Source organism: Lagopus muta, chromosome 5 (assembly GCF_023343835.1).
Source record: "Lagopus muta isolate bLagMut1 chromosome 5, bLagMut1 primary, whole genome shotgun sequence".
In the NCBI taxonomy this organism is placed as follows: Eukaryota; Metazoa; Chordata; class Aves; order Galliformes; family Phasianidae; genus Lagopus; species Lagopus muta.
Genome location: NC_064437.1, coordinates 48,295,820 through 48,316,247, shown reverse-complemented (window position 1 = coordinate 48,316,247; position 20,428 = coordinate 48,295,820). Strand labels below are relative to the sequence as shown.

Here is a 20,428-nt window from a genome sequence, read left to right as displayed (position 1 = left end):
CCCCCCAGCTGCATGAAGGGCTTTGCACAGAAGTGTAGTTTACACATAGGGAATCAAGTTCTGGTTCTGTTGACTGTGCTATTTTGCTCTGAGGTTGGCACAGGTGTAGCTTGCAACAGAATGTGATACAGAATAACTGTGTGTAAACAGATCTTACCTTACAAAATGCTTTAGTCTTCAATGTAAAAAGCAATTTGCTTTCACTCAGTCCTTGAGCCAACCTAAAACAGACAAGACAGAATAGCAAACGCTTCCCTGCAGTGGGGTTTCTGGCATGCAAGAAGAAAATCCCTGCCTTTACATGCTAGTACCAAACTGTGCTGCTCCTGCAACTGGAGGGGAGGAGGTGAAGATGGTATCAGAAGAAAAGCTGATTAAAAACCTATCCTCTTCATTTTTTTAATCTCCAACCACCTTTGGCATGCTTCCTAACTGTTTTTCTTGCTTTTCTATGTACAGAAGGCATTTATTTAGATTTATTTATCATCAATGTATGATGTGGCTGAGCCTACAAAATGCTGGGTAGGAGTTTTCTTTTTTTATTTATTTTTTCAGCAAAGAAATTAGCTTTATGAGATACGGAAAGTCTCTCTGTAATCTTGCTGTTTGCATAAGCTTCATGCCATAAGCAGAATGAAGAAGTTCAATTACTGCTGAGAGCTCTGACGATTCAGGTCTAACACACCACTGGATGAGGTTTGAAGACTTGACAGCTTTTTATCAGGGGCCAATTTTCCACACTTTCTCAAGATGACTTATATCAACCAAAGGTCAATGAAAACATCCAATCAGTGAGGTCTGGTACAGTTTCTTTCTGGCCTAGGTGCAGTGCACTGGAAAAAAAAAAGGCCCTTGGAGTAGACAGTGCTTAAGCAGTGCACCAACATAGGACCAGGAAGCATTATACAGTTGATCATGTCTTTTTCCAGAAGAACTCTGAAGTTTCTAACATACAACTGCTAATAAAACGCAGTATCTTTCAGTAAGCAGAGAGAAGAACATTTGGTAGCAGTGGTACCAAACAACATTCAGTCTTATTTATACATGGCAAGACTGATCTGAAAGTCATTGATGTAAATCAGGAGTAGCAACATGGAATTATTCTAGATTTGCACTGGAATAAATGAGATCACAGTCTGGCCTAAACTGTTAATGGGAGCTATAACTCTAGCTGCATATGAATGCAGTTACACCATGGAGTCCTTTATTACACTTTATGGACACTGACTTTTCACAGCAAACTGGCTGGCACTCAGACAAAACAAGATGGAGTGAAATTTGGCCTGTGAAACCTTGCCATAAATATGTTCCTTACACAGAAAATGTTATTGGACACAAAATAGAGATTGAAAGATTGGGAGGAAAACACATCATCTCCTACACAGTGCAAGGTTGTTCCCTGTGCTACGTGTTTCAAAGCTCTTGTTCCCTTTGGTTTTCAACGACTCAGGCGAAAGAGCTTCCTCCACTGACCCGGAAAGCTGTATTACAATCCAACCAGATCTCCAATCTCAATTTATATCTTCTGAATTCAAAGACATAGTGTAAAGATTTAATCACTTTATCTTGGAAAATAAAGCTGGAGTGGTTGGCCTACAATATGTCAAATGTTTATGCTAATAGGGAACGGCCATGTATTAATGTTGAACAGCAGTATACTGGGAAGAATACAGTTTCCTGACTTACAGAAAGAGGTAACAATGTGGGTAATATGTTGATCCCAACTGACAGCCTAAGACCTTAGGGCTGTCTTTTGTCATTCAGATGTCTTTATGTGCTTTCTGATACTTGCATTATCAACATCATCATGGGAACTCAATGAAAACTTTTGTCCAGTGTGCTGCAAACACTGGACTGTATCACTGGCATGATGGAGGGTAATAAGGAGCAGATTTCAATCTCCTATACAAATTCCAGGGGTGCTCTTAGCTGTGAGATGAACAGTTAATGATCACTACTTGAAAGGGAATAATAGCACATGAGGCACATAGAGAGGTCACAAAACCAGGAGACCACCTTAAAAAAAAAAAAAAAAAAAAAAAAAAAAACCATACAAAAGAGACAAATGCTCACTTGAAGAACATGTTGTCATAAACTATCAAAAGTAAGTCCCTAAGTGGATTTAAGATGTAATGAAAGGCTAATTAGATGAGCTGCAGTTACAACAGGCAGGGCTGCTGCTTTCTTCCCCCTTCCCCCCCCCCATCCCCCCCCCCCCCCCCCTCCCAAGTAATATAAACTCATCTGCATCTGAGACTAAGCAGAGCACAAACCAAAGGAGGCAACAGAAAATCATCTCATATGGACTGGCTACAGAGAGGCTTTGGCATCTTCTTCGAAACATCTGGAATTAGCCAATGTAGAAACCAGATGATAGAAATGGTCTCATCCAGTGCAATTCATGAACAACTGTGTCATTTTGTGAAGGACATTCCTCTTCTAGCTGTCAGCAGAACAGAGCCTACCAGCCAGGATGCAGAACACAGGTTCTATCTAGCATTTGCTAGCAGTAACTCAGGCACCCCAGCTGCCTTCTTCAGTACATCCACAAATTGAAATCCACAAGCGAAACCCTGCCCGATCAGACCTGCATGCATGCAGAAGTCACACAGATCTTGCAAGCCGACCTCTGGAAAAATCTGTGCTCCCTTCCTTAAATGACTGTTTGACTACAGCTCAAACTTCAATACAGATGCAGACTTACCAGATTTTGTATGCATTATTTCAAAAGCAGCAAAGCCTAGAACTCAGCTCAGACTGAGTAAGAGGCCAACACAACTGATACAAACAGCAACTTTGTTTCTTTTTGCGTACAAGCATGTAGATTTAAAGATTCTGCATTCAGTGAAGAGGTTGCTGCTTCTGTATTTACATTGTACAGCGCAGACACCAGCAAATCAAATTTTGTCTGCAAAATGATACCTTTGTCCCCAAACTTTGTTTGCAAATTAATACTGTGTGTGTGCATTCATTTCACAATTTTATTTCCTCAAAAATAGATTGACAAGGGCTAGGCTGAGTTTGCAAAACTTACAACCCACTCAGACTTTTGTAAACATATCGTATTTTTTTTGCAAAGCATCAATTATAAATTACTGTAAACAGTGATTTTCTGTAAGAAATTAATGTAAACGCAAAAAAGAAATGGATACAAATGAACGACGTCCCCCTACTCTACCCAACCTGCCCAGTCCCTTGGTGAGACCCATCTGCACAGCTCTAATTGTGAGAGGTCATGTGCCGGGATAAATGATGGCGTTCTCGGAAGTACTCATGACAAATGGGACATGTGAGCTTCTCCTCCCGTCTCCTCTTGCTCTGGGATTCAGTTGAAGAGTATTCTTTTTTGTGATGTGACCGCATGTGGAAGACTAAATCGGAAGTCATGCGAAAGGACAGGTTGCATTTGGCACACCAGTTCTGGGCAGCCACTCCAAAGGATGTGAAGGTGGGGGGAAGAAGAGTCAAGGAGGAGGAGGTGGAGGTGGAGGAAGAAGTAGTGGTTGTATTCTGTAACTGTCCTGCTTGCTTGTGCCATGGTTCTGAGCTATAAGGGAAAACATTTCCCCGAATGATGCTAGTCTGCAGCATCTGAGCATTACACAAATCACTGACAAAGAACTTGGAATTGAGAAGAGTGCTGCAGCACATGATGTCTGTGGTGGCGATGAAGCCAGACAGCTCCCCCAGGCTCTTTGGTGACTCACTCATGGGATGAGAAGAATTTATTGCCACTCTTTCTGCAAGACATTTACTGGGCTTGCTGAAAGCACTTTTCTGCTCTCCTTGGCCTCTGGCAGGCCACACAAAGGAGAATGCACTACCAGAGGAGTTCAGCAATGCCTCCTTTGATACCTGCTCCTTACCAGTGGGAACTGTGCCATCCTCCTGGTCTGACTCTTTGGGTCTCTCATTCCTCAGCTTCTCCTTTGTCGTCCTGACCTCAGTGAAAGCACTCTGCTTCTGCTCAAAAGCCTCCTTCCTAGCTGACTGCCTTCCTGAACTCGGCTTCCAGAAAGAACCAGCTGGTGCATGCTCTCCTCCAGCCTCTTCCTTTCCCCCACAGTTATGTTCCTCACTCAGATTATTTGTTTTCTCCAACAACACTGTTTTCCTGCTCCTGTTGTTCTCAGCCTCTTCTGATTTTGCTCTCTTTTCTCCAGTGAGACCACGGGCATCATCTTTGCAAGCTGTCATTTTGACCTCTAGATCCTTTGCCAGGCTGTGGAAATTCGTGTTCTGCTCCACTAAGGTGACTTTTTCACCCTGGAAGTTCCTCCATAGGGCACTCTTCTCTGGGATGCACAGGAAGCGGACGTGGGACAGATAGGAATGCTCACATCTAAAGACTCGGTTGCATTCTTGGCATCTCATCTCTGCAGAAAGAGACAACAGATTATGAGTTTTGCCAAGTTAGAATCATGGATGCATGCAGATCCTGACCATGTCATTGACACAAACAAAAACACAAAAGTATCTCTTATGTCATTCAAGGTGATACATGGTAAAGCTAAAGTCAGAGTGAGATCCCTTGCTGTTATGGAAAATGGTTCGTGTCTGTTTGCCTCCATGTGCTACTTGCAGAAATGCTTCCATTCAGCCCCTTCAGCCATGTTTGAATTTGATAATATTGTCAGTACACAATAGTCTAGATAAAACCATAAAAACTTTGGGACTATACTACTGCATTCACCATCTTTACTAGAGGATAAATGTTTATTTCTCTGCCACCCGTGTATCTCTCACCCATGTAATGACATGGACTAGAGGTGGCCTCAAAGATGTTGGCACAAGCCTCTGATTTCTGCAGAGGATACTCTGAATGTTTAATATGTTATACAAATCATTTGATGCTAATGCCTAAAGCTCTTATTCATGCTCATTTGGCAAACTGTTCTATGTCTCAAGGCATAGATGCCTGTGGCATAGAAAATATTCAATGTGAAACAATGTCAGTCATGAGCTGGAGAAGTGGGGATGTGCATTAGCATAATACCATCTCTTTCTTGCTTTCAGATGGGACATAACTCAGTGACCAAGAAGCATACTGCACATCTTAACCATTGTTATGCATCCATGCTCCAGTATTCCACAACATGCAGCAATTTATAAATGCAAATAATGGCAGAGGGCTCCTGAAGTCTGGGGTATATAGAAAAATTCACAAATTGGCTGGGAAGAATTGGAAAAACCTAAGCTGTAGACTTAGTACAGTATAGATCATCATTTCCCAAACTACAGAAACTGAGCTTATTGTGTAACAACTGTACCGCTGTTGGTTTCAAGTCTTGCATCTAAATACAGTGTTTCTTGTGCAGACAGCACTTTGCCCTGACAAATTCACAGGGCTCATACTGTGTGTCTACATAGAAGCTAACAGAATATGCTGAAATCAGTTAAAGTGATTTAGTGGGTATCTGCTATAAATGTATTTATATTGATTTAATAGTAAAATACGTTATCATATAAACTAACCAACCTATATCTATTACAAACAAAGCTTTATAAGTTACGTTTAACTCCAGAAAAGGGAATGTAGAAAAAGGTTTCTTCCACTTTGACTAGATCAAATTTTGAAGCAAATTTCTTCATGCTCTGTGCCTCCAGCTCAAACCCCAAAGCAGAAGGTCTGACCTGTTAACTGCTGAGGGTTTAGACAGCTTTTATTTCCTGTATGACAGGATCAGCACATACTAAATGAGTTGCAGGCTCACTTCAGTCCTCAGTGACCTCTGCACGGCCAGCAGTCTGGAACTTACCATTCTGGGGACTCTGAGTTTTTATCTCATTGAAACCCAAGAGTCTGGAAAGCTCTTCATCATACCAGACAAGTAGCTCCTCATTTTTGTTGATTTTCCTGGTAGAGCGATAATATAACTGACTGTTTTCTAAGTAAGCTTCCAAGTTTTGCTCCTTGCTATTGGCAGCTGCTTGTACGAGCCTCATCCAAGGCAGTCCTGTAGGACTGTGCACAGACGTGACATCTACCTGTGGGACAGAACACATAAAAGGGGAAGTTTCAAGTTCTGGGAGCTAAAATAGATGTCCAACAAATTCAAGAAAAAAAAGTCTTTTTTTCTACATCACACAGAGCCTGTGCCAAAGCAGTGAGCCCAATCCTTATACATCTGTGACCAAAGTTGTGGTGGGGAGAAAGATCAGGAGTTAACAACCTAATATTAAGTCTATTGCTCAAATTAAATTTTCCTTCTGTATACATGTTACAACACAGTGCTCAGTTGCAAAAAGGCTTTTCTCCACAGGGCTACTGAGTCCTTTAGTTGCAGGTTGACCACACTCTGGAAATAATATAACTGTAAAACATTTCTTTTTGTCTTCCTTGTTCAGTGTGTGGCTCCCATCTTATTTAATTGATTGCATTTGCTTTGAATAGGGAATGATTTATTTCTTTATAGGTTTTTCCTTGGTGTTTACCACAGCAGAACTATGTCCTCTGCAGTGTTTGAAAGATGGGGAAGATTTTCATAGCTGGGAGGCTGAAACAGAGGGTGATCAAGGGCAACATTTACACACATAAAAAGCCTCAACTAATTTTTGAAGCACTAAGTCATTGTTTTGAAAGGAAGAAGTTTGGAAATGAAAAATGTCTAATGACAAGTATGATCCAAGTTTCACCCCAAGCAATGTATAGCTCTTTGTTTTCCACTAATTGCAGGATGGCCATTCATTGGTGTTTTGCATCAGGAACAGTATTTAGGTTGTTTATTTCTCTGTTTTTAACTCAGTCTGACTGCTACTTACCAAGAAAAGTATGGCTATAATAGTCACTTGGATATGGAAGGAAACATTAAGAGAACATTAGTATAAAAGTTAATTAGTATGAGGGAGAAAATAAATTTGCATGCTCCATAACTGGTTCTCTCAGAACAGCATGGTAATTAACAGTGATTGAGAAATCTTGAAGTCTGACAGCAACACAAGCACACCCACCCACAGACACAGTGGTTGCGACTAATAGCTATGACAGAGGCTGTCATTTATTAGTTTTTGTGTTTCAGAAATACCAAGAACCCACCCGGAGCTCTAACCAAAGTCAAAGGGAACACAGCTCCTCCAGGAACCAGACCTCCAGGGCAGGAGTTGAAAGAGCTCACAGGAGGAATCAAGGGCAGAACAGCAGACCTGGGTGCACTCAGCTTCAATCATGAGCCCACTATGGCTTTTTCTCTCCCTGGATTGGCAGTCCCTCAGGTGAATCCTTTGCATCCACACATGAGGGAAGGGCTTTACTGCCCAACAGGCTGTACCAGAGTGCTGTGAAGATAGTCTGGCTTCCCTGATACAAGCTGAAGGAGAAAAGTGAGAATAAGTCTGCTCCTTGGATCCAGGAAGCAAAAGCATGAAAAGCTGCAAGGGGCAGAGGAAGTCAGAGGAAAGGATAGATTTTATAAAGGACTAATTTACTTTGCATGAGTAAAGCATTGGCTGGAAAGAACCACCTGTGCCAGTGGTTGCACAAGCATAGAAATTTGGCTCAAGGAGCTCAAATTAGGGCCTCCAAGTAGATGAGAGGAAAAAAACAGAGCTCCCTTTGAACTAAACATAAAAGCCTAAGAAGATGAAAATCTTTTTGGAAATTATATTCTCCAAAGCCTTGCTGAATTGCTGCTGAACTAGGGTGAGCACGAAATTCAGCTGCAGAGAATCCAGCTTATCCTTTGTCCCTGTGTTTTTGCTATAGCCAGCATATCAATACCCATTTCTTGTTTTCCCTTCAGTGCCATGACAGTATTGTGTCATTGTGATTGCATCATTAATTAATTGTCTGCACACAGAGTTGCAAGCTAAACAATAATTCCTGATTTCTGGAAGGTTTAGTTTTAATTTTGAGAAGCAAAGAGGATATGGGGCCAAGGGCTGCATCTGAAATAGCTACTTGCACACAATTTGATGCATTGACTGACAAAAACAGAGATCAGAGCCGGTTCAGACATTCAGTGCCATGCCTTCATAACAACTCCTAACTCATATGCAGCAAAACTCTAAAGCCCTCCCACTGCAGGTCTGTTCCAGTGTAGAAACTCTTTGAGATTGCTCCTTGACTCTACTCATTCTAAAACTCCCAGGAGGAATATAGAATTATTCGATAGAGTCTGATCTCAGGAGGGTTAATTCTCCAGAGAGCTGATAGTTGTCCTGAAGCACTGATAATCCAGCCTGAGCAGGCTAACTTGTGTCAGGGACTCAAATGAACAGTCAGCAAAAGTCTGAAGCCTCTTTGTCTTTTTCTTGATTTCTTTAAACCAAAAACATCAAGCAGATATCTCCAAACAGATACATCTTCCATACTATACGTTCTGCCTGGAATTTCTCTAAACTACAGAAAACTTAAAAGAATCAGTTAGTTCTTTACATGGTGTCCCTGTCTTCATCTACACCAGTGACAACTGAAATGCACTCCAAGACCCTGAAGGCTGAGATAAGATGCCAGCAGGAGAAATAAGCATTGTCCAAATGAAAACATCATGATGAACAGTGGCTATGGAACAAAATATTTGGGAATTAGAAATTGAGATTAAACAGATTAAAATTCACTCCATCACCATCCTGGGGCTCCTGACCTCCCCAGTATGATGGTTCCTTTTGTTTCACAGCCCCAGTTCTGTGGCTTTCCTGCAGTAATTTCAAACAGCAGGTGCAATGCAAAGTTATCTGAGGTAACTTCAGCTGATCCATGTACTAATAGTAGTAGGATGTGGCTACCTGAATAATGTGTGGGCCAGCTGCCTGATTGACATCTTTTACACACCATACTAAAGTCACTGCCAATTGTAGTTTTACTTTTATGGGTAACTGAGAAAATCAGATTTACAGTGCCTCCTAGTAAACCTCCTGTGTTCTTTGTAAGGAGAAAATCTGAGTGAGAAAAGTGAAGATGCAAAACTATTCATCCCTCTTTCCTCCTGCTTGCAGTCAGTGCTGAAGCAGGTCGTCAGTCTTGAGCACAGAAACAGGACTTTGTATTCTTCCTGCAAAGGCAATAGTTTTCATTGAGGTTCCCCCGGTCTACAGCCCATAAATCAGCAATGCATCATCTGCTTCTCCCTTTTGGAGGAGCTGTTAGTTGTGCTGAACAGAGAAAAAATCTACCCCTTACAAAGTCAGGATGCTGTAAACCTGAAGGATGATGTAAGTCTGTCTGATAGGACTAGCATCAAGCATTGATTTTCCCCACCTTAAACACATAGTGGATGGTCCGTCTATCAGAACACTTGAGGGCAATAAAAGCTACAGTGTCCAGCAGGGTGTTCTGCAGCATGCACGGGCCAAAAACAGCTTCTTCAGGAATGTCTTGTGTGGTGTGAACAGTAGCCAGTATATCCGGGAAATGGTGATGCAGAAATCTGTTGTCACTTGTCCAAAGGAATTTAGGCAAAGATGTGAGTTCCATCATAAACCTGTAAAATAACAAGAAATCACACTTGGAATACAGATGGTAATGGAAGGAGACATCACTACTTAAAATATAAAGGCTTCTAGGAACTGCAGGTGAATTATAAGAGCATGCCAAAACATTGTCGGCTGGAGTTTACAGCTTTGTTAACATCTCGTTCAGAAAGGGAAAAGCAACTTTGTAGTAACCAAAACATGAGATTTGTAAACAAGTTGATTACATTTTTCTGGAACAGTCAGACTGTCCAGGAGCCCAGCTGCTCTGCACTGCTACTCCCCATGGCCAGGAATAAGAAACATTGGGAACAGTAAGCTTAATTTTCAACCAGTAGAATTTTGTATTTTCTCTTCCAGTATATTCTCAGGTAACCTTCTTACTTATTACTGGTAGCTTGCAGAATTGTGAAGAAAGATGAGAAGGACAGCAACAATTAAAAAAAAGCAGATGTAATCTGAGATGGGTTTTGAAAAAGTCATGTTCTTTAGTTTGGAAGCATGACATCAGTCTAAGTACTCAGGTGCACAACCAGGAGTAAACTGAGTGTCTGCTCAAACTGAATGCACAAAATCTCTGTTGACTGACACAAGGATTATATCCTTCCCTTCCCAGAATGTACTTAAGATAATAGTTATTAGCTGTTGTTAGGAAAATCAAATCAGATTATGACTCTTGCCATTAGCATAATATTAGGAGAGATTGGTGTGCTCAGGGGGTTGAATTTTCTTGCCCTGAATGTCGAATATTAAATCTTTTCAGTGCAGAGGCGATTTCTGCACTATACACCTCAATCCAAGATATGTGTATGCAGCAAAGACATAGTTTTGTGTAATTTGCCATTCTGAGCTTCCCTAGGTTTTTAATGAAGATATTGCCATCTCCTGCTCCCAGATGGAGGACATGAAAAAACCCTAATTTATGCCATCAAGAGCTGGATCAGGTCCATTAGGCACAGAAAATTAAAGAGAACAGCAACAAGCCCTGAAGAGGCCTTAGCCTAATAAACACCGAGATAGAAGGGCTGAAGATCCAGTCTAATCTTTCTCATTCTCTGCCAGCAGAATTGATTTGTTACTCACTGACTCGTGACTTAAACTGAAGTGATATAATGTGCTCAGGAGAGTTGCAGTGATTTAACTAAATCAGTTTCTAAATCGGTATCATTAATTCAGAATAATGTCCTCCTCATAGGCAAGGTCTGAGCCCCCATCCCGGAAATAAGGAAATGCGTGTTTACGTATGCAGAAAGTAGTGAACCTCTGAAGGATGAAGGTCTAAAACAGACAAGCAAGACAAAGAGTGGGAGGTAAAAGGGTAAAAAACATGTCAGCTGACTTGCCAGATATTAGGCCTTTAGAGGAGGATAGAACAGGACTCTGCTTTCAGTTACTGATGAATTTTATTGCCTGGTTTCCCAATAACCTGATAAAGTCACTACTGGTGTAAGAACAAGATGATGTCTTCTGTGTGCACATTTGTACAACATAGGATCTACCTAAATGAACACAATGAATTCCTATGTTTGTCTGTTTCCATTTAAGCAGTTCTGATTTTTAATAAATGGAGTGAGGCCATCTTTTAAAAATAATAATAATGCAAAAAATAAAAGCTCCATACCATCAGAAAAATAAATTTGAGATCTAAAATGCTTCAGTGTACCTCTGCACAAGAAAGCATTTAGAAATAAGTTACAAGCTAAAACAATCTCTTTTGTAAGAGTCTACATTTGGGGAATTCTTAATCCCTTATAGCATTATTTTATTTATCCACTTACAACTTTAGAAGGCAAACCCTCTCTCCTTTCTAATTTGTCCAAATGTCTCCATGTATATAGGAGAGTGTTGTACATTAGCTATCTCAGTGTCCCTTCAGAGGAAGCTGAATTTTCTGTTTTCTTTGATGCCCTCAAGACTGAATTTGCAGGACATTGCTGAGGATGCTGCATGCGAGCACACCCATGTCAGAAAGAGATGGGTCACTGACTGTGCTGTCCCAACCTCCTCCAGAAATCCCCACTGAGGTATGGATACTGGGCTTGAAGGAATATAGACCTGATTCCAGCCAGGTCCTGCTGCCTCATATCTTTCCCTGTTTCAGCAGGCATCAAAGAGCATAACCCACAAACCCCAGCATGACAAGAACCATTTCTCCAAAAACTGACAATGTGTGGACACCAAGTCTCAGATTTACATGCAACACCACCACCTAGTGATTTCTTCCAGAACAGACATCCCACAGAGTGACTGACAGAGAGGCAGGACAGGCCTCAGCGCTGCTCCCCACTCGTGTTTTGCTGCCCACAGGGTGGAAGCGAAACATCAGCATGGCTGCTCTGCACTCCTTGGTGCAGGTGCAGCCACTGGCAGTGCAGTGCGTGCCACCTGCCTGATGCCCCTGGTCCTGCCCCCCGTCCTGAGTGCTGAAGGGCTTCCATACATCTCAAAAAAAGGGCAGAAATCATTCCAAGGTGCAGCAGCCTTTGCCTGCTCTTGCTGTCCCACTGGGCTGCTTGCAGATAATTCTCCCTTCTGGGAGCAAATAAATCGACACACCTTCTGTTCCATTAAATTCTCCTGAATTGAGGGGATGCAGGAAATGGAAGCCAATAAGGTGTATCAGACCACTAACATACCTTTCTTCTATCCAAAGTCAAGCATGTATCAAACTCAACAAGACTTTGTGCTTTGCTTGTTTTCTAAATGACTTGTGAATTAGTCACAGATCTGATGGACAAAAAAATCCCCCAAGTGACATTCCTCACCTGCACAGCAGGGTCAGCTCTGGGAAAGCTGCAAAGAGGACATAACACGGGTACAGAGCAAAGGAACTCGTTCCTGTGAGTCCTGTAGCAACTTTCTTCACAGGGAGATCAAATAATTTGTTGAATGCACCACCTAGTGAAACATCTCAGCATAACACTGAGGCTTCAGGCAAAGAGACAGCAGCACAGGAACTCTTGACTAATTCCAAATCCAGACCCAGTGTGTTTCACATCTTTGCCAATGGCCCTCATAGTTTGAATGAAGATATGATCATTACGAACCTACAATGGGAGCTGCAGTGAGAAGTGGCAATGGTTCACAGGCTGGCTGGCATTTGTCTTTGGTAGACTGAACTGGAAGTATTGCTCACATTCTTCAAAGGAAGCAAAGGATGGAGAAAATGATCACAGCTGGGAATTCTTCAAGATTTCATGAATTTTTTGTTATCTCCTAAAATGCCAGGAACTCCCGAGGTTGGCATCAGACCTTCATTTCCTTCCATTAGCTTCCCGTCATTGCTGCCTACAGCTCTGCAGTACAGTCACTACTCTCTTCTCTGTTTGATGCACATACACCTGCAAGCACTTGGAACGATGAGACTCCTACTGATGACTTCACCACTTATTTTCCTCAGCTGGCCAACCTCCCATCTTTTATCCTCATATGCTCCTCAGACACCACCACCTCTGGCCCTTACCTTGAGAGATGTGCACTTCTCACCTCATTCCAGTACTTAAGGAATAACAGCTGCACGCAAATCTTCTTCAGTGACCTAAAAATCCCCGTGAATGTTGTCCTGTGCCATCAGGACTAGCATTATGTATGGGTGAAGACACATTACGTTAAAATCATGCCTGTTTTATGTTACCAATTTCAGCATTTGGCTAACTGATTTAAGGAGAAGCCATTCTTCTGCACTCTCTCACAGATTTGCTCACTGTTTTGTGCATCTGACAAACTCACTCCTCTGCTGCATGGGAAAGTTGACAGAACTCTGTCATAAATCTCCTTGTGAAGGTCATATCTTCAGCTCTGTATTGTGCAGGCAATTATACCCTTGCCTCAAACAGGCAATGCTGAGAGTGCCTTTGCCTCCTAGAGATACGATCCCCCTCACACAACATAATCCTGCTGCTCTCACTCATGTTCTGCATAAGCAGTTTCTATTCCTCTGGGCTCACCCAAGCACATATCTGAAATGGTGACATAAATTGAATATTTATAATGCATTAGTAGGACATTAGAGTCAGATCACCTGTTAGACATGGGGGTATTCTCCATATTCTATCTGTCATACATGAGAATTTTCATATGGATGAGTTTAGGGACTTGCAGTTTAATGGACTCTTCATCCCCCAGAGAGTATCTGATACACATATACCATGTCCCTGAGTGATGGATTTTGCATCTTTATTTCTGAGGAGTGTGACAGATCTGTCAAACAAAAAGTACCTGTGGGCAGGCAGCTCCCTATGGACTATGCAGATGTGGATGCTTCATCAAAAAGCACATGAAATAGATGGTGCTCATGGCAACTGCTCCTAGTCTGCTTGCTTCCAGAAACAGCACACAAATTGCTAGCAAAAAGAGTTCAGCCTGATGGTTTAGGGATAGTTTATATCAATTCTATGGCCCTGCAAAACCAGCTATGATGCTTCAGGCTGGCTTTGCCTATCATCATTGGAAGTATTTGCATCCCATTCCTCCTGCCAAATTTCAGTGTGATTTAGCAGGTATTTCTAGGAGTTTGATTTGAAGATATAGTTCCAACATTTTGCCTTACTCTTCTTCATGTCTACAGAAGACTTCTGTGAACCCATGCTCCATTAACCCAGTTAGTAGAACAGCCTGATCAAAACATAATCCTCTTTCTCCCTTACAGTCCCCTTTTCTCCCTTACTAAGACCCATTCCAGGTGTTTTCCTGTACGTCTTTAAAGGGACCATTTGGAATCAGCATACTCTATATGACTTAGCTTCTGTGCAAGTTTGTGCTCAGTATAGACGAGTGCAACAGAGCTCGCACACAGGTGTGACAGTCATGTTTGGACCATTTCTGGACCACCAGAGAGGCATTCTCAAGGTTCTGCAGAAAGGCAGCAGCAGAGCTGACAGCAGAGCCTAATGCAACAGTAACTCCTGCAAAGCACAAGGGCTGATCCCACACCTCTTGACAAGAACACATTCCTAGGGAAAATGAGAGAAGGGTCTATGAATAGCTATAAGCAGATTTTCAGATCCCTGATTTTCTACCACATGGCCTTCAGATGTCACTGCAAGCTCTTCTAAGGAATGCCTGCAAAAGCTGTAAAAAGCTCAAGGGTAGAAACTCTGCTTGGAACACAAACTCCCCAGCCACCTATTGTCATTGGACTGGGCCCAATTTTCCTTGCCACAGTGACAACATTGAATTGTGGCATCGTTTTTTGTTTTGTGGCGGTCACAAAAGAAACACGTAGTCTTGCTTAATTTTATCATTGATTTACAGGTGTGAAGGAAACAACTCAGCCATCTTTGCAAGAAGGGAAAATTTTCAACCAGAACTTGCTTAGTTACTTCAGCTCTTCACAATCACAAATGGAAAGGATTAATAAAGATCGATTCTCTTAAATTAATTTGATAGAAATACTTGCCAACGTCTTCTTTAATTTCACCTTCACATTTAATTTCAGTTTGATATAATACGCACGTAGCTGTGAACCTTTCAAAACAATCACCCTACTATGGAAAAAGAAAAAAATAAAACACATTACAAAGATATTCATAAAAGTTATTGGGAGGATATGACCCAGGGGATCTGACCCACCCTCCAAAGCCATTTTTACGTCTATTCTGACCTGCCTCTGGAGCAAGGATTAACTTGAATTGTAGAGCCCTGCACTTGCCATACTGACATAACTGCAATAAACAAACATTGGAACCATCATTCCCTTCTCCTTTTAACTTACTAGTCACAGCACTGACAGTATTTTCCCTGGAGCATATAACCTGGCACTCCTGTGGCCACTGCCTAAACTCCTTTTGATTTCAGAAGGTCTGTCAGCCCGAGAAATCTGTGATCAGACATGCATTGTCATGCACAATAAACTACAGATACTGAAGAACTGAGCTGATGCAGACAGAGTGCTTCTGTCTACAGAATTTGTCATTCACTGTTGTTGTAAGGAACTAAAGATTCTTAACACATGAGGGGAATTCCAGGGAAATCAGAGATGAAAAAGTGAGAAAATTCACTTCCTGAATTTCATACATTTGGTTTCCTCCTGCACAGAGTTTCCTTATCTTTTTATTCATTCTGTGAACTGCAAAGGAGAAGAATCGAAGCTAGAACTGGAAAAAGTTGGCAGGAAATCAAAGAAAGAAAAGGAGAATTCTTGTTTTGAAAGATATCATAAGTAATTCCAAATACCCCCAAACAAATGCAGAAACAAACTCAACCTGCTTCTTAAATCCGTTAAACCACAAACTGAGAAGGTACTGTTAAAGCACAAAAAACCTTTCCCTTAGCTCGCTGCTGCAGCAAGGTAGACTGTGCTCCAGCCCTGGCCAGGTCTGGAAGTCTCTCCCTTGGGGCCCAGAGCCTTTCCTTTGCTGCTGAGAAGCCCATATGCGTGAAGAAGGTCATATGAGTGGATGTAGAGACATGAAGCAGCTGCTGCCGCCATTTGATGCCTTTCCCAGCCTGGCTGGGCTGCACCAAGCTATGAGCTTACTGCCCCTCAGGGAGGTGTTACATCCAAAGTAGAGTACGTCAAAGTCTAGGATGAGTTTGGGAGGGGATGAGGTGCTGCTTTTTGTAAGACAGAAAACTAAGCACGTGTCATATTTCTGAGTCTTGACATCCTGTTTATCTTCAAGAAATTGTATTCATTGAATTCCTGAATTCTAAGTATTCTCTTTCATCCTCCCAGTTCCACCAATGGCAAATTGGAATTCCAGCAACGATTCTGCACAGAGATCAGGATCAGCTGGCTCAAGGAAGGCCCACTCCTGCCAATGTACCACTTCCAATCCATGTGGAAAGAATTCAATTAGCAATGATAAAATGCCAGTAAGAGCTATGATTTTTCTTACCCAAGGCTACACCGGGCCATCCTGTGAGTACCTCTCTAGCTCTTCTGCTCTGACCTCATCCTCTGCACCTCTAGGGCAGTTTGCCTGCACTAGGCATCTAGGGGAAGCAGCAGGAAACACAGCTTTGTATCAGGGAGGAATTTGCTGGCTGCATAGGTGAGATGAGTCTAAAACTAGTGGGGAAAAACTGGGGCTGAACTAGCCTGCTACATGCAAATGGTTTTGCTCAGCATTTAGCTGACCCCAGCTAACTGACCCACCTTCCTGCACAGCAGCTGCAGAACTCTGCCTTGACAAAATAGTGGGTACAAGCAGGGAAACAGCACATTCCCGGAAAGAATCATGAGGCATCTCCAAGTGGAGAGCCTGATACACATACTGAGCTTCCAGAAATTGGCCCTTTGTGGAGTGCAAGTCCAATACGGAATTGTTTCTTCTGAATCAGAGACCTCCAAGCTCATTGAAAGCTCACAGTTTTGCTATCCTATTTGCACAGTACCTTCAGGGAGCAGCTCTCCAACTCTTACTATTTTAAGGCTCTGTGGTCTTCAGATTGTCTTCCATCACCTGAAACACACAGTACAGGCAATGCAAGCTGACAGCTCCTGATGAGCCATCATTATATCTTGGCTGGATACCCAGTCTAGTGAATCATGAAGCTGCCAAACCTTTTTATTACGAAGTATCCCTCAGTCTTCAGTGGGAATAATGAAGAAGACAGAGTTAAAACCCTGCTTCGAAATGAGTAAGTATTTCAAGTTCCACATCTGCCTTCAGCAAGCCTTGTGAGATCAGGAACCACTTGGAAGCACAGATTAAAAGGTAAGATTCCCGTTTTCTTTGATGTTTCCTCTGAAGACAAGGAAAGCTGAAGAGGGCTCTCACCTGATGCATAGCAGCTGCCATGAAGATATGCAGAGCTGCCTCTGAAAAAGAGGCAGAACTTTTCCCCCAAGACCACATGAATGCAATTACCATCCTTTACTTGAAGTTCAAGAAAGAAATGTCCAAAGTTCAGGGTCAGATCTAGCTCGGTGAAAACATAATTAAGACTGGAACAAGTTCCAGGAGGGGTATGTGCACTGCCCCAGTGAATTTCATGTGGGAGCTCCACAGCAAGCTCAGCTCTTTGTCAATTATAACATCCTTCTGCCTGGCACTGCATTTGATCTAATGGGCCTTCGTGGATGGTGTTGACTTGTGCAAGTCATTCACAAGTAGACAAAGGGAAATGACTATAGCTCGGTGGTCTGATGCCTTTTAAAGATTTCATTTTTGGGTGCAAGGCACAATGCTGGAGGACTGACTCCTCACCAGCCTACACAACATCCATGTGCTGCATTACCCTTACCTACTACTTTTGTTCTTGCATCTTCAAAGCCTAGAACATTAAAAACAAGGTTCCTGTGGGAAACCAGGAGCATGTTGTAGCTCTCCAGTCAGCTCTGAGGATTATTGGCCTGTAAATGTTATGAATTAGCCTCATTTCAGAGCACAGTGTATTTCATATTTCTGCTGGCACTGTGCCAGTGGTCACTTCAGAGACTGGGTCTGCCTCCTGCCCTTGCTGTTCTGGCACTGCTCAGTGTTCCACAGTAGGTACAACGCCCCAAAAATGTCACAGGCATTTTGAATTTTACAGGGCACAACCAAGAAGGGAGAGAAAACAAATCCCAAAGTGCCTCTATTTCTCACACTACACTAGAAAGAGCATACAGCAAATGTGTATGTTAAAACAGCAAAAGCATTTCATGGGAAGCAGAACAGAAAAAGTAACGATGCAAATTTTCCTCTGCTATTATATCCATTGGGGAGACCCAGGTTGTGGCAGTGTGTGCTGGCCCGTCTGTTCTCACAGAGGCTGAGCATTTCATCTTTACATGGACATCCGTGCAAACAAAACCCCATTCCCCACTTGCAGACAGAGAACACTGCAAAGCGAGCAGCCAGCACAAGCCAATGCAGCCAGACTGATGCGCCACAGCCACACAGCAACAGCATCTGTAACTTAGGAAAAGAATAACCACCTCTGCTCTCTCCATCCAATTCAAATTCATGTCTCCTTTTCATAGATTACAAGAAATGACTTTATCTGGTTGCTGTGCAAGACGTGGATGGTTCATTTTCATTTCACAGTCCTGCATTTATTTTTGGTAACTTTCAATTTTTGAAAAAATGTGATATCTGCTCAACAAGAAACGAATATATTGATTTCTGTGTTCATGTGCATATACACATAAACACAGCCACTCACTCACAGTGTACATATGGCTACAGCTACAGTACATATGCACAGCTGTAGGATCTTTTGCAATTTTATATACTTGCCATTTGCATTTCAAGATAAATATTTCAGGAGTAGCCACATTCACATGGTTCATGTTGGAGGTTTCTTCAGCTGCACGAAATAACAGCACTTTGTTCGTTGAGCTGATTTATTAACAGCAAATACAGGTAACAAGTGCTGGAGAAGAACCATATTAACAGATTCATAGCATTACAGACATGGAAAAACACACATATGATATGCCAGGATTTAGGGTAAGTCATTTCTTCTGCAAAATCTTCCATTCACTCTATAATTCCTCACACTGAATCTATTTTTATATTTTTATTATTACTACTACTGCTACTATTATTATTATTTTGTTCTCTCCCACTCAGTTAATAGAAGTTAAAGTAATATTTTAACTTTAATGCTTCTATGTCTTTGGAGCTTTTTTTTTTTTCTTTCAATAAGATGATATTTCTGTCAGGTTCTGCAGAGCAATGCTTTGCTTTGACACAGGGGATGTTCCTGAATCCCACATAAATGTGCTCTCTCATAAACAGCATACAACCATTTGGTGTCACTTTACACATTTTCTAAAAAATAAACCATAAATTTAACCTTCCGGTTTTTCACTTGCTTGACTAAATCCCTCTTTCTATTAGCAATGATACCTAATGAAGAGTAAGTGGAGCTATGAGCGCTACGTCTGGCTTTATTGAAAGCCAGAAAGAGAGGACAGCTCCACAGCAAGAATCTGTAAATTCCCCAATTCAACCCACGAATGCAAATGCTTCTAATTTAAGAGCAGCTACATGGAAAATACAGAATTAGTGCAAACTCGCACAACGTTTGCCACTGCCATCTCCCGCAGTAGCACCCATCCGACCACAGAGCAAACGTGATGCTTCCCCCCTTTGTACCCGACTCTGTTCCTACAGAAACCTTTACACAAAGGATTTATAAACGTAAAGACCAAAGTGACATTTCCAAGTGATGACGAGAGCGGTTTCCAACTTACAGAACCAGTAAGAAATTCCTGCTAAGGAGCATGGATATCTTTACAAAGGATAGAAATACGGAGTAGTGTGGAGAGAGATTCCAAAGAAAGTTCATCTGTTTCTTAAAGCGATCAGACCCTAACCAAGCACCCGAAGCCACGAAGGCTCCGACCCGTCTCAGTCAGAAGAAAGAAGAGAGAGACCAAAGGGGCAGCCGTCGCCCGAGCTGTCCGGACGGGGGCGAGGAGCCGGGAGGCAGCGGAGCGCCGCGGGGCTGCCGAGGAGGAGCTGAGGACGGCGGCTCTCCCTCCCGACCCCGCTGCCCGGACAGCTCCGCCGGGAACGCGGACCCTCGGGGCCGCCCGCCCGCCCACTACCGTCTGAGAGCCGCTTCACCCCCTTTGCCCCCTTCTTACCGCCAAGGAGAGCAGCCCGACGGCAGCTGCCCGCTTCGCCCCGCGCTGAACGCTCTCTGCCGCCGGCACCACGGCCACCCCGGCCCTCCCTCGCCTGCCGGCCCGCCCCCGTATCCCCTCCACCTCAACTCCTCTCACCTCTCCGCGCTCACGGGCTCCGCTCAGCCCTCACTCCAGCAGCCGGCTGCGGCCGCGTCCCCGCGGAGCCCGCATCCCACTCCAGGGCCGCCCCCCCCCCACCTCACACCCCACCCCGCGCACCGCCCCGGCGCGGCCGCGTCCCCCTCCCCGACACCACCGCCGCTCCCCGCCCAAAGCGACCCCCCCTTCTCCCGAGCCCCGCCGCTTCCCCCGCGGAACCCCCCCGGGTAGCAGCGAGTCCGCGAGCAGGAGGTGGGAGGGGTTCCCCGGTGTAACAGTTCGCTGGGAAGAGGACTTTCTTTTAAAGTTGGGGGAAAAAAAGGGCAAAGCCTTTGGATGCGTTCCCGGTGCTCC

General features: G+C 43.1%; 1 protein-coding gene across 3 annotated transcripts; it reads right to left on the bottom strand.

Annotated features, from left to right (window-relative positions):
* Positions 1 to 155: 155 nt before the first annotated feature.
* ZNF488 (zinc finger protein 488) lies at positions 156 to 20,168 on the bottom strand. Of its 3 annotated transcripts, XM_048945437.1 has the most exons (5): positions 20,072 to 20,168; positions 9,197 to 9,419; positions 5,760 to 5,988; positions 3,867 to 4,376; positions 156 to 221 (listed from the first exon to the last, which is right to left on the bottom strand). In XM_048945437.1, exons 2-5 carry the CDS (start codon positions 9,413 to 9,415, stop codon positions 205 to 207), a joined length of 975 nt encoding a protein of 324 aa, XP_048801394.1. In that variant the 5' UTR covers positions 9,416 to 9,419; positions 20,072 to 20,168; the 3' UTR covers positions 156 to 204. The 3 variants fall into 3 exon arrangements, with proteins under 3 accessions (XP_048801394.1, XP_048801392.1, XP_048801393.1); XM_048945435.1 differs by lacking the exon at positions 156 to 221 and having other exon boundaries at positions 2,262 to 4,376; XM_048945436.1 differs by lacking the exons at positions 156 to 221; positions 20,072 to 20,168 and adding an exon at positions 19,934 to 20,003 and having other exon boundaries at positions 2,262 to 4,376.
* Positions 20,169 to 20,428: the final 260 nt, after the last annotated feature.